The sequence below is a fragment of the Pholis gunnellus genome (assembly GCF_910591455.1).
Source record: "Pholis gunnellus genome assembly, chromosome: 9".
NCBI lineage: Eukaryota > Metazoa > Chordata > Actinopteri > Perciformes > Pholidae > Pholis > Pholis gunnellus.
The window spans coordinates 14,826,038-14,839,110 of record NC_136535.1 but is presented as its reverse complement, the minus strand read 5'-3'; the positions used below and the strand labels follow the sequence as shown (position 1 = coordinate 14,839,110).

The following is a 13,073-nucleotide window of genomic DNA, read 5'->3' as shown; positions in this document are numbered from 1 at the left end:
AACGCTACAATGGTCCTTTTGTTCCCAGGCTCGTAACCTTTCAGTCTATGTGGAGTTCCGCAGCTCAGACGAAGAAGTTGCCAAACCTTTAAAGGTAGAAAGCTATCCAAAAACATGCTGATGTGACATTTATTGGCTTTTATACGACTCCATTTTCCCCGTTTTAAATGCTGCCTATCATGAGAAACTGGCGGAGCATGACTTTTTCTGTTACTGCCATTTTTCCAGTGCATCTACGGCAAGCCGGGAGGTCCAGTCCTCACCACAGCAGCCTGTTCCACAGTCCTGCATCACTCCCAGAACCCAGACTTCTACGATGAGGTAAATGGAACAATCATCACAAGAATACCAGTAGAACCTGGAATTGGACTGACGGCTTGGCATCAGCGGTCTTTAAAACATAAACAAGTGTTTCTAGAAAACTCACCAATCTGCAGCATCCCTTGAGGCCCGTCATATAACTCGGTACATGCCTTTGTGTCCCCAGGTGAAGATTGAGCTTCCTACTCAACTTCATGAAAAGCACCACCTTCTTTTCTCCTTTTACCACGTCACCTGTGACATCAACGCTAAGACGAATGCTAAGAGGAAAGAAATCCTGGAGACACCAGGTGAGTTGGCGGCAGATCTGAAGCTATAATACAGTGAAACTTATTATGCAGCAGGTTTTTTTTGTGGTTGGTCTTGTCCACCATTCAGTGCTTTGTGTTTTGCCTGTGTGTGCCTTTTTTTAGTGGGGTATTCTTGGCTGCCTCTCCTCAAAGAAGGTCGTCTGTCATCCCAGGATTTCAGCGTCCCTATCTCCTGTAATCTGCCACCTGGATACCTGGCCATCAAGGAACCAAGCAACACCAAGGTGAGAGACAGGAAGGAAAGGGAAAAGGAGGAGGACAGATACCGGGTGTATGAATATTAGAGATTGTGATGAATAATGAAAACATTCATTTCTGTGAGAAGAAGGGTAGTGGATAAATGGAGTGTTGAAAGAGAATGAACATTGGTTGGTGGCATCCTCACTTTCTTCCTTTCACAGAATGGAGCAGATCTGAAATGGGTTGATGGAGGAAAAGCTATCTTCAAAGTGTCCACCAATGTCGTCTCCACAGTATACACTCAGGTAAAACATCATCTGGGTCTCTGCAGTCTCTCCTCGCTCTCTTTATGTTGTTCATGGTTTACTGATACTGCGATGGACTGCCGGTGTGTCCAAGGTGTGATCTGTGAATGCTCGGATAGGTGACAATTCTGCATGAACCTAAACAGGAGAAGTGGTATAGTTGTTAAAATGAGCTAGAATGTGGACATGCACTGTCAGACCTCAAAGGAACATGTAACCCCGAAATGAGATAATTGGCTGTTTTCCTTTCCTTAGCTCTTCCATCTCAGCTTTCTCCAAAATAATTAAAATTAATGGGATCTGCTTGTGTGGAATGGCTAAATGGACATAAAATGAACATTAGATTTCACAAAACAAATCAGAGGATTAGTGGATAGTATAAGTCAGGGGTATCCAGAGGTCCAGTTACTAAGATTTCCTCCAAGCAAAATCGGAACCTCGTGATTTCTCTTCCTTTAGCCGACATCTATCAAATAAAATCTGCAATATGCTTTTCCATATAATTTCACATGATTCATTCATTCACATCATTTATTATCAACTTTTAAAGTAGGATACATACAGGCACATTGAACTTGTATGGAAAACAAATAGCTCTCTTTACCATAAATTGAATTACTCTGAAAATTAGGCCCACATTACAAGTAAAAAAACACACAATCTTCTGAATAAAGTGAATATATTAGTGTCTCTTTTAGAAAAAGGAAAGAGTGCAAACAGAGCTTTGATTAGCCACTTTTATCTTTATTTGTTTCATTTTACATTTCTTCCTCCCTCCTTTCCTTCAAAGAGAGATGAGCCTGTGACTTCTCTGCCAATAGTTTAAATCTTGAATGGAGTTAGTCATTCTCATGCACATGTTGCTCATTGGTGAGCCTGGAAACTGGCCTTGGTGTTAATACTGGTCATAGCGGAGAAAGCTGACTGAGGTGTGTAGTGCTACTTTGATTGGACCAAGAACATTCTCATACAGGGTCTGTAGCCAGAAAGTGGCCGACTCATCTCTCCATGCCGCCATCTCTCTCTTACGTCACTCTAATGCTGCTGTTCTCTCTAGCGAACGGTCTACGCACGGTAAACAATCGATTCGATTGGCTCAGTTGAGTGAAGCTGTATCCGTACTAACTGGATTAGCTGCGCCCGCGGTCTATTGCAGCGACTGAAAAAACAACGCTCCTTCCAGATTAGGCCTTTTATTTATTCTCATGAAGTTATCGTGTCTTTGTTTCACTTGCAAATTCAATACATTTTATTTTATGAAGGATTTTAGGATTACTGTTAATGACAAGTTCAAAATAGAATAAATACATTTGAAACAGGACATTTTTAAAAGTAAGATAGAATGTTGTCATAATAACATTTCAAAAAGCTAAACGGAAAACAAGTCTCTTATCAATGGATATTTATTAGATACAAATCTCTTTTTGGTGCGACTGTGAAGTCTTGCTGCTGAAATAAAACTTTCACTACACATAACAAAAAACTACTATATATTGTAGTAGCCTCAATAGTAAATAGTCAAACCAAATATATACACAGTGAACTTCGTGGTTATTTAATGTGCTATTTTAAACTATTAAAAGTACTTAAATTGTTTGTAACAAGGCTGAGAGAATGAAATTAAAAATCAAATTTTAGGATTAAGTGTTTCTTAAAAACGGAACCAGTCCACTAAGTATTAGTGCAGATGCTTACTGCTGATGTTCATGGTTTCCTCTCTCTGTTCCAGGACCCCCACCTGAACCGATTCTTCCAGCAGTGCCAGAAGAGAGAGCTGGACCTCTCGCTACCTCCTACCTCCAACTTCCTCAACTGCTTAAAGGTCAGAGCCCTAGTTCCCCTCAATTTTTATTTTTTGTGACTGAAACAAAAACCAAAGCCTTGACTACTGAACACTGCTACATGTCTAATCAGTGCAACACTGCTGTACTGTATGCCAAACATCATTTTTCTTTGCCCTTTTTATGGTTTATGTTTCTTATTTATTTCCACACTTCCCCTCCTACGCTCTTTTCTTTCCACCGTCCTACAGGGTCTTCTCAGTATGGAAAGGATCCCAGTGATCATCCGATTTCTGCCAGTGCTCTTCAACCAGCTGTTCAAGGTTCTGACTCAGAATGACAACGACGAGGTCACTACTGCCACCACCAGGTAGGCTGTGGTACTACAACACCCATAACAGCTGGACTCGCATCAGGATGGGGGCTCAGTGGTTGTGTTAAAGCACACAGTGAGGGATGTGTTTAAAATTCCTGTTTAAAAACACCGTACCCCATTTTTTTTGTTTTATAAACAAGATCTGCTATTGAAAAGAAACAATAAGGAGAAAATGTGTCAGTGTTGGTGACTGATTGATGATGAAGGCTGTAATAAATACAACGCTTTGTTGTCCTGTGTCTGCAGAGTGCTGGTGCACATTGTTGCAAAGTGCCATGAAGAAAACCTGGATCACTACCTGCACTCCTATATCAAGGTATAATAACATTCACAATTCCATGGTGTGTGTGGTGTGCTAGTAGCAGTGGAGTGTGTTTGTATGTGTGCTGTCAGGATGGTCGTATGATAATTATGAAGGCTGTTGTGGACTGGAATCTCCGCACTGACTATTTAATTTCAGAGGCTTTATGTGTTTGTATGGTTGTGTGTGTGTGTGTGTGTGTGTGTGTGTGTGTGTGTGTGTGTGTGTGTGTGTGTGTGTGTTGGGCCAGCAGGAGGGTGGCTAGGGCCACATGCCCAGAAAACTGTGTAAACACAAACAGAGAAGTAGGGAGAGATGAAGAAGTCGAAGAAAGGCTGATTGAGTGGGAGGCAAGCTAGGGACATTCAGCCCGCTCAATCAGAAACACAAGGCGTGTTTGTTTAAGGGGGGAAATCAGTAAGATAATTAGAGAAGAGAGCAGGAGAAACCACGAGACCCGCTTCATGCTGGCCACAGTGAAGGAAAACTGCTGCGCTTGAAGAGGCAGTGGCAAAGACGAATGGTGGGGGGGAAGAGGAGAGGACTAGCACGGCTAATGGAACCGGGGTTGCCATAGTAACAGATTGGCATGATGTTCAGTAGTAGTGGTGCCCAATTTAAACTGCTGAGTCTGTGTTTGTGTGTGTGTGTGTGTGTGTGTGTGTGTGTGTGTGTGTGTGTGTGTGAATACATGTGTGTTCAATGAGAGGGAGAGGAAAGAGAGGGGGTTCAATTCACTGTAGCATGGATTGAATAGTGTGCAGGAATATTATGGGAATCAAACCGTAGATATGTTTTTCATACAATCGGCCAAATGGAAAATATTTGATTTGCCTTATTTCAGGTTGCTGTGTGCTGTGAGTGTCTTTGTCCTCGTGCATCTACAGTATTTGTGAATGTGTGTATTAGTCCATATTAGAGCTGAAACAATGAATCTATTCATTCATAAGCCGATGAGTAGAAAATTAATCGGCAAGTATTTTGATAATCGGTTATTTGTTGAGGTCATTTTTTCTAGAAGAAATGCCCAAACGTTCCAGCTTCCTAATTGTGAGAATTTGCTGCATTTATCTGTTTTATATAATCATATACTGAATATATGTGGGTAATGGTTTGGCTGGAGGAAATTGTGTCACACTTTTCACCGTTTATATTTTATTTGTACTTTTTATAGACCAATAATAGATTGACTAATCAAGAAAATAATCAGCATCCTGGTGGCCTTGGGGTTAGGACTAGAGCTGCAATTATCTAATACGTACTAAATACTCAATATATCAATTGATCCTCTGGTCTATGTAACATCCAGAAACGTCAAAACAAAAATATCAATCACATTATTTTACAGCATGCCATTAAATATCTTGACAGAAAATCCAAAACCTAATTTTACTATAATGTAAGACATAGAGAAGAAGCAAGTTCTCTAATTTGAGAACCAAGAATTTTTGGGGGATTTGCTTGAAAAGTGACTTTAACGACTATCAAAATAGTTGCCAATTATATTTCTTCAATAATCGACTAATCATTGCAGCTCTAGTTAGGACCATGAACTGCAACACCATGGAATCTGGGTCTGGATCTTTGTTGCATGCAATTCCCGACCTTTCTCTCCCCTCATTCACTGTTATCGCTCCACTTTTGCTTTAACTGACTCATTTCCCTTCTCCTTGTGTGTAGTATGTGTTCAGGTCAGAGGCCCACGGCTTCAGGACAGTTCACGAGGAGCTGGCTAAGGGAATGACCTTTGACCTGAAGAGCAATGAGCAGACAGCAGTTAAGAATGTCCTGAAGGTTTGTCCTTCTCCTCATACCTACTCATCAGTTTATTTATTTTTTTTAAATGGAAAGCTTTATTTTAAATTATGGAAACTGTTGTTTATGCCTCTAAGGTCCGTAGAGGAAAGTAAATCACTGCAAAACTCTCAAACAAAATCATGTCTGCCTCCCCCGTTTTCATGCTGGAGCTGGTTGGACGGAAAATATTGGAGCAAGACTGACCTTGCTTTGCCTTCTTCTGGTTTCAGTTCTCCTGGTTCTTCTTTGAGCTGATTGTCAAATCCATGGCCCAAAATTTGTTCGACTGTGACAAGGTGAAGGTAAGGTGGCATACTCTACTTTTGGCCCTTGGAGTCCCTCATTGTTACTTAATGGTTCAGTGCAGTTCCTTTGCATTTGCATAATCTGTCCTTGGACACAGTGCATGGTTATGGAATGCAGACTCTGTTGCTCCTACAGCTTCCGAGGCCCCAGCGTTTCCCCTCATCCTACCTGAGCCGCGTGGAGACCCTGGTGGAGACGGTGTCCGAACACATCTTCTGGAAAAACAAAGAAATGGGAGAAGAGACACGCAGTGCCAACTTAGCTGTGGCAGCTTTTGTCAAGGTGGGAGCAAAATGTGTTTAAATATTAATGTTAAAAGGAAATAAAAAGACCCAGTGTGAGTACATGTGAACAAACTGTGCATACTTTATAATGCTCAATACAAACCGTATAAACAGACTGCAAATGACGATTGTTTCCATTTACAATTGTTACCCATTGATTCAACCATCTGTGTTAAATGGTCTTATTAGCTGATGTCTGTGTCCGTCTCTTCGTAGCGTTGCTTTACCCTCGTGGACCGAGGCTTCACATTCAAGCTGATCAGCAACTACATTAACATGATCACTGCTACTGACAGCAAGGTAAAAAAAACAACTTAATTGGAATTAAATTCTGGGAAACAGCAACTAGACACGCATACACAATACATTCATATGTTTTTCTTGTCTGACAGGTCTTGTGCGAGCGGAAATTTGAATTTCTGAGAGAGGTGTGTAACCACGAGCACTACATTCCTCTCAGCCTGCCGTTACCCTCCGCTCGCATCACGGGTAAGAGCTCGAGTCGTACCCTGTGGTTCAGTGACACCAGTGTTAATGTGGTAACTATCATACATCCAGTAGCTCTCACTCTCATTTGTCTATTAACAATCTGTCTTTCTCTCTTTCTCTTACTGTCATTTCCTCTAACTATTTGTCCATGTCAGACCATACATCTCCAGAGCCACAAAGTACTCATGGTAAATATGTTCACTCATTCCTTCGCAATGTTGCGTGTGCTACAGTGGTATGATGTGAATGAGATTCATGGAACATTGGCTTGTCACATTATTTGCTCACAGTAACCAGATTTCTTTTTTTTATTTAGAAACGGATTAATTAACTCCCTGGTGGAAAGCAAATATTGGCAAAGGCGTTTATTTAAATCCCGTGCAGCTCAGTTAATTTAAAATGTGAATCTTTTATGCTGTCTCTCCTCAGTGTCAGTGCCCGAGTACAACCTGACCGGAGAGTTCTGCAGGAAGCACTTCCTGACTGGCCTGTTGCTTCGGGAGCTGGGGCTGGCTCTCCAGGACGAGCAGGACCTGAGACACCTAGCCTTGGCCACTCTGAAGACTCTCATGGCCAAACACTCTCTGGATGCACGCTACGCCACCAAGGTAGCCATGAGCACATGTTTACACGGGAGGAAACTAATAGGCATGAACACTGAGTCATGAGCTCACAGTAGAAATTCTTCCTATGTGACTCACGCGCAACACATACACACTGACACGTGATTGTTCGTAGCAGCTGCTTAATGAATGCTTTGGAATGTGTCCAAATCAGATGGAGTCAGTAATCTGCCCTCTGTCAAACAGAACCAAATACCGCCAACTACAACACAACTGCAGGGCTGTAATAAAGACAGTCGAAACCAAATGTGTGCCAAATTATAGGGAAATCGTGTTTCGTTAAAGGCCACAGCATTTTCTTTCTTGGCAGGAGATATTAAATGTTATGTAAATGTGAACACTGAAATGTTCTGTGGACTCCCAAAAGACTGGAGATTTGTATTGCCAGTGTAAGAGGCTTTGCAAACATATTAAAGGTATCAATACCGGCTTTACAAATCAAACCGCATGTTGATTTGATGGGGTATAACAAGATGATGCCGCTGGATGAATAATATGCACAAATCTTTTAAATGCGATACCCCCTTTCATTGGCTGCCCTTCCAGGAGAAGCAGGCAAGAATTGCATCCCTCTACCTGCCTCTGTATGGCCTGATCCTGGACAACATGCCTCGATTCTTCCTCAGGGACCTCTTCCCCATCTACTTCACTTCTAGTGACCAGGTAAGAGTCAAGATGAAAGATGTGTTGTAAAGTTGAGCCTGAAATCTTGGCAGCTTGTTAATAACATTGCTCTCATAACTAATATAGCATATAACAATAGCCTGAATTATAAAATAATAAGACTCTCCCCTGCCTGCACCCCCGCCAGGGCTCTCGAGACGACCTCAGTGTAGGAGGCGGAGTGGCGGGTGGTGTGATTCCTGTTACTCGCCATGGCAACTCTGTAGATGCTTCCTTTTCCAAAGAAGTACTGAACTCCATCACAGGTAAGAGTGTGTGACGTGCTTGTATGTAGCTGTCTATCCATTTCCAGTGTCTATATATATATATATATATATATATATAAAAAGCTGTGAATGAGGACATTGATGCTGACACCCCCCCCCCCCCCCCCCCCCCCCCCCCCCCCCCCCCCTCCCCCACCACCACCACCAGCCTTCTCATCCTTGGCAGTTGCCACGGGTATCCAGGCGGACTCTCGAGGTTCTCTGATCAGCGTGGACTCCAACCCTAGCAACAGTGACAGGAACAGTGAGAAGATGGACGGATGTGAGAAGGTGAGAAGAGAAAATAGTAATAAACAGCCACTACTGTTTTATGACACGTCCCCGTATGGTTCTTTACTTCTGACTCTCAGAGAGGAGCAGCAAGAAAGACAAAATATTGCAGCCATCACTCCTTCCAACATCCCCCACTTCCAGGGCCCTAGATCTCTTAACAAAGAAGAATTCTATACATCATATTCAATTTATAAATGTGTTAATTTTTCTTTAAATTTAGTTTCCCAACGTGAAGGTATAAATTATGTTTCTAAACCCTCTCCACATTTCCTGGAATACAATTTTGGCAGGGAACTGCAGAACCCTTTATTCATGTATTAAAGATGAAGAATATTGAGGACGTGACCTCAGTGTCCACAATGGTAGCTCAATACTAACAGTATATCTGACTGTATTTCTGTCTGGATGTTTCTCCTCAGTTTGCACGGCCACAGTCCCTCATAGGCTACGGTTCTCGCTGTGACAAGCTGGACCAGGCAGAGACCCGCAGTCTCCTCATGTGCTTTTTGCACATCATGAAAACTATATCTGAGGGTAAGATAAGACATCTTATAAACATGTACATAAGATTTACCCAGAGCCTTGTCGAATTGTGTTTGTAAATGCTAAAAATGGGTTATTATACTTACTATCATACTTCACGTGATCATCAGAGGCCCACGGTCTGTTTTAATCACTCCAATACCTTTTTAGTATGAAAATACTGACCCTACAAACATTTTCCATGGCATTTGGCTGGCCCTCTGGACATCTGCCTTGCTATGTGACATGATGTATTTGCTTCCTGTTTCCAGATGTGCTGGTGTCCTACTGGCACCGGGCCATTCACCAGGAGATATCAGACTTCTTTAACATCCTGGAGTAAGTGCTCTTCTCTTTTCATTGCAGAGTATTACCACAGCCCCTCTTAGGCTGACTAGTGATCCTGAGCACAGAGAGAGATAAAAACCTTGAGACAGACAGGGATGGGGACAGGAGACTGATATGAGAAGAAAGGGGAATAATCTAGCCAGAAGGGAACAGATGAAAGTAATGACACAGCAAGAGAGAGAGAGACGAAAAACAGACTGTAATTCCAATGAGAGCTCCCTCTCCACTGAACAGTGCAGTTAATTAACTGCCTGTTTCCTGTTTGTGTCAGCATCTAGACTGGGCTGTTGCAACTCAGTTTGATCAAATGCACTTCATTTGTCTTGTGTTCTTAACTTACAAAACGCATACAAACGAGCAAACCTTCCGCCTTCAGCCAAGATATTTCTGCATTTTCTCTTTCCTCAGGCTGTGTCTTCAGCACTTCAGGTTCCTCGGAAAGCGCCACATAGCCAGGTGAGTGTGTGCTTCTGACTGCTTTCTCCGACAAAGGGGTGGACCAGGTCTCATTCACACGCATTTATTATAATATTGCATATATGGAAACGGCTTGTTAACTCAACATACATGTCGCAGCTAATGGTTGTAACAAACCCCAACCCACGTAAATCCTTTAATCATGTGCACACACGAATACGCAAAGGTGCAAATGCAGCGACGCACACACGGACACATGTGCAAACACACACAAATAAATGAATCAGACACAGTCGGGCAGAAATTCTCATATGTGTTCTGTATGCGTGTGCACGCTCAGGGATGTGCTTCAAGAGGGGAAGAAAAGGAAGAGAGGGGGAGGGGGAACTCCTGGATCTTGCTGTTGAGAGAAAAGCACTGCTGGATATTGTACTGTAGTAGTTGGCAAGCACAGGATGGGGGTTGATATCGTGTGTGTGTGTGTGTGTGTGTGTGTGTGTGTGTGTGTGTGTGTGTGTGTGTGCTCTCTTACTGGAGCTGAGCCATTGGCACAGCTAGACTCTTCCATCTTCTGGTTCCTCCCAGCTAATTAAATTAGCTCTCTTTTTCCTTTCAGCAATAAGATGCTGAGATGTAAGCCAACAAAAGGCTGGGAGAACACACTGCTTTACTGTGTGTGGAGGCATTAACAGAATAAAGATAGCTGGAAGCCTAGCTAGTGCTCTCAGACGCAGTTGAGCCTGTCTGGGTCTGCGAGCTACTTAACATTCGTCTCTAATACAAGGCCGTTGGGGATTCACAGTCTTACACCTGTGTCTGTCTCTGTTATCTCTTTAGTGCCTGGCTGAGTCAGTGTGGGCAGCCATTGAAGTTCAGGAGAGTTGCGTTACACTAGCAGTGTGTCGCCAGCCAGCAAGCTAGGAGGACAATCAGTCAGCCAGCCTATCAGACAACAGTCAACCATCGAAGTCCCTGCTGAAAACCTGTTTAAAATTCCTCCTTCATATTAAATATTATTGATAAAGCAACAATAAAAGAAGCCAACCTGCTAATGTGCTTCATTAGGAGTGTGTGGATGTGGTTTGACCAAATTGCAATTAAAATAACCCAAACTGTTGCAAATTCCACTAAAAACACATGTGTTCTCATTACAAACTGATTGAGAAAATAGGTTGTCAGAGCCTTTCAAGTTAGCCAACAACGCAGTTTAATCCCAGACATTCTTCTAACGTATGCTGTTTTGGCTGCGTTGGTTCAGGGAGCCTTACTTCCTTAACTTAGAACATGTTTTAGACTTTAGCTAAGATACAAACACACTCATGCACATGCACAATATGCACTACATGACACAAACCAATAACTATGAATTGTAATTTTTCCCCCCATGTTGGACCTTGCTTTTGTAGTTTCCACCACAGTGCACGCCATGTCCTCCCTCTCTGTGCATGCTGCAGCTGTTAATGGATTGTCAGTGTGACTGCACATTTATTGATGTTCTGTTGCATTAAGTAACCCTTTATGTGTTATTCTGTGGTATTCATTCTGGTGCTGTATGTTTTGTTTGCTCTTTGCATTCTTTCACACAGTTTTCTCATTGATGTTGCATGTCGAGCTTGTAGCCCTCCGTCTCTTTGATTGGCTTACACATCGTCATTGTGCCCTGTTTCTTTTGGCCGGCCAAGGCACCATGTGCTCAGTGTAGATCACGCTTCATTTAGGCATCATGAGAATATGCTATGTTGAACATCTGTTTGTTACTAAGATGATTTGTGCCTCAGCTTAACTGTGTATCGGTTTCATCACATCTATACATCCTAATCTCCTTGCTATCCACCGTGCTGACCTCAAGCCTATACTCTCCACTAACACTCTCCCAAGAGTTGATACACCATTTACACAATATTCTACTAATGGCAAACTAAAACCATTGACTCTGCTATGCCACTAACCTTTCCATCTGGCTGACCTCCCCTCTCTAAATGAGCTGTTTGATCTTTCTCTTTGACTTTAGCCGCTCCCAAGGGCAAATTGGTGATCCTGTATGCTTTTAGCATTTCATTTAGCCTTACAGGAAAACAATGTGACTTAGTTGCTATAAACATGCAACAAGATCACAAAATTGCAAACACAGTGCTGTTTTGCAATGTGTACATTAGCACTATAAGATCTTTTTTTTGTATTGATTGCAGGCATGCTCAGCTATTAGCATGCCACACAGTTAATTTAATATAATATAACTGACTAATGATGGACACCAAACAATGATGGTCTCAACCAGACTAACTAATGTTAGCTTTGATGTGATTGGCTCGTGAACAGGAAGCTAGCAGCGGCAGTAAAGCTGGCCCAGTCCACCCACGCCAATGGCACCCTGAAGGTCTCTAACCACCCCTCCCAGTCCTCTCATCCCTCAAGCCTCTTCCCACAATGGTAATCACCCTCCACCAGGAAAACGCCGTGGCCACGTTACAGAGTTAAACTATTGAAAGGGTCTTTGGTTACTGAAATTGTTCTTAATGCTAATGATGTATGGTGATTGGCTCAAAATGTAAATATTTTTCTTTAATAGCTAGAAACTCCAGACTATTTGAATACAGGTACAACCTACAACAACACTTAGATTTAGATAAATACATTCTTGCCCTGTGGATATTCATCATTGATGTGACCACCTTGTGTTTCCATGTTATAGACTGTAACTGTGTTCTCAGCATGTCCCTCCTCATACCTTCAGTGTTTGGTGTGATTTGTCTCTGTCTCTGTCCTCCCATGTGTTAATAGACTCCCAATAACAGCATGTCCTTGGGACATGGATGCCATTCATATTTACCTTCCTACTAAAATAGACATGGTTTGCCTACAGTTTAGATGTACATATACTGCAGTATGATTTTAAACAAGTATTGGATCAAAATGCTGATCCCTGCTGCTGCCTCCAGGATGGCGTCCGGAGGGGAAGGTCACCGACATGCTCGCTCCCAAACCATGCCCATCATCAGGAGCAAGAATGCTCTCACCAACCCAAAGCTGCTGCAGATGATGGAGACAGGTAACACACACACACACACATTTGACTGAGATGACTATAAAGTTACTGACATGGATTTGAGTTATTGATATACGATCCTGTTTCCAGATGGAAACATTCAAGATGGGGACACCCTGAGTCCTACAGATATCGAGGCAAACTTGTCCACAGAGGTGGCCCTCACTGTGCTGGATGTACTGGAGCTCTTTGTTCACCATCACAAGGTCTTTGGTCCTTTTCATAGTTCACGACCTGAAACTACATTTCACACCACACGCTCACTGTGTGTGTGTCGTCTATTTTCTATTGTTAAGAGGAATCTATTTCAATCCATCTTATGTTCTGTACATATTGTATTGGCCTCTGGTTTTTGATTTAAAAACATAACGATCTACCTTTTTTTTTTTGTCCACATGGAATTTTCATAGATGTGTAGGCTCCAGGACAAATTACATTTTTAA

At 42.3% G+C, this 13,073-nt stretch overlaps 1 protein-coding gene across 1 annotated transcript in view; it reads left to right on the top strand.

Annotated features, from left to right (window-relative positions):
• Positions 1–13,073, top strand: part of dock10 (dedicator of cytokinesis 10) — a gene marked incomplete at its 5' end in the record, with an annotated part of 38,318 nt that overhangs the window by 17,112 nt on the left and 8,133 nt on the right. The window contains 24 exons of the mRNA XM_079166197.1: positions 29–94; positions 229–321; positions 488–611; positions 735–856; positions 1,034–1,117; positions 2,847–2,939; positions 3,150–3,268; positions 3,521–3,590; positions 5,256–5,369; positions 5,603–5,674; positions 5,814–5,960; positions 6,179–6,262; positions 6,355–6,451; positions 6,607–6,639; positions 6,881–7,059; positions 7,621–7,737; positions 7,886–8,003; positions 8,173–8,294; positions 8,717–8,831; positions 9,092–9,158; positions 9,576–9,623; positions 11,904–12,014; positions 12,524–12,633; positions 12,721–12,836. Of these exons, the coding sequence (XP_079022323.1) occupies positions 29–94; positions 229–321; positions 488–611; positions 735–856; positions 1,034–1,117; positions 2,847–2,939; positions 3,150–3,268; positions 3,521–3,590; positions 5,256–5,369; positions 5,603–5,674; positions 5,814–5,960; positions 6,179–6,262; positions 6,355–6,451; positions 6,607–6,639; positions 6,881–7,059; positions 7,621–7,737; positions 7,886–8,003; positions 8,173–8,294; positions 8,717–8,831; positions 9,092–9,158; positions 9,576–9,623; positions 11,904–12,014; positions 12,524–12,633; positions 12,721–12,836 (2,421 nt within the window). The remainder of the gene's footprint in view (positions 1–28; positions 95–228; positions 322–487; positions 612–734; positions 857–1,033; positions 1,118–2,846; positions 2,940–3,149; positions 3,269–3,520; positions 3,591–5,255; positions 5,370–5,602; positions 5,675–5,813; positions 5,961–6,178; positions 6,263–6,354; positions 6,452–6,606; positions 6,640–6,880; positions 7,060–7,620; positions 7,738–7,885; positions 8,004–8,172; positions 8,295–8,716; positions 8,832–9,091; positions 9,159–9,575; positions 9,624–11,903; positions 12,015–12,523; positions 12,634–12,720; positions 12,837–13,073) is intronic.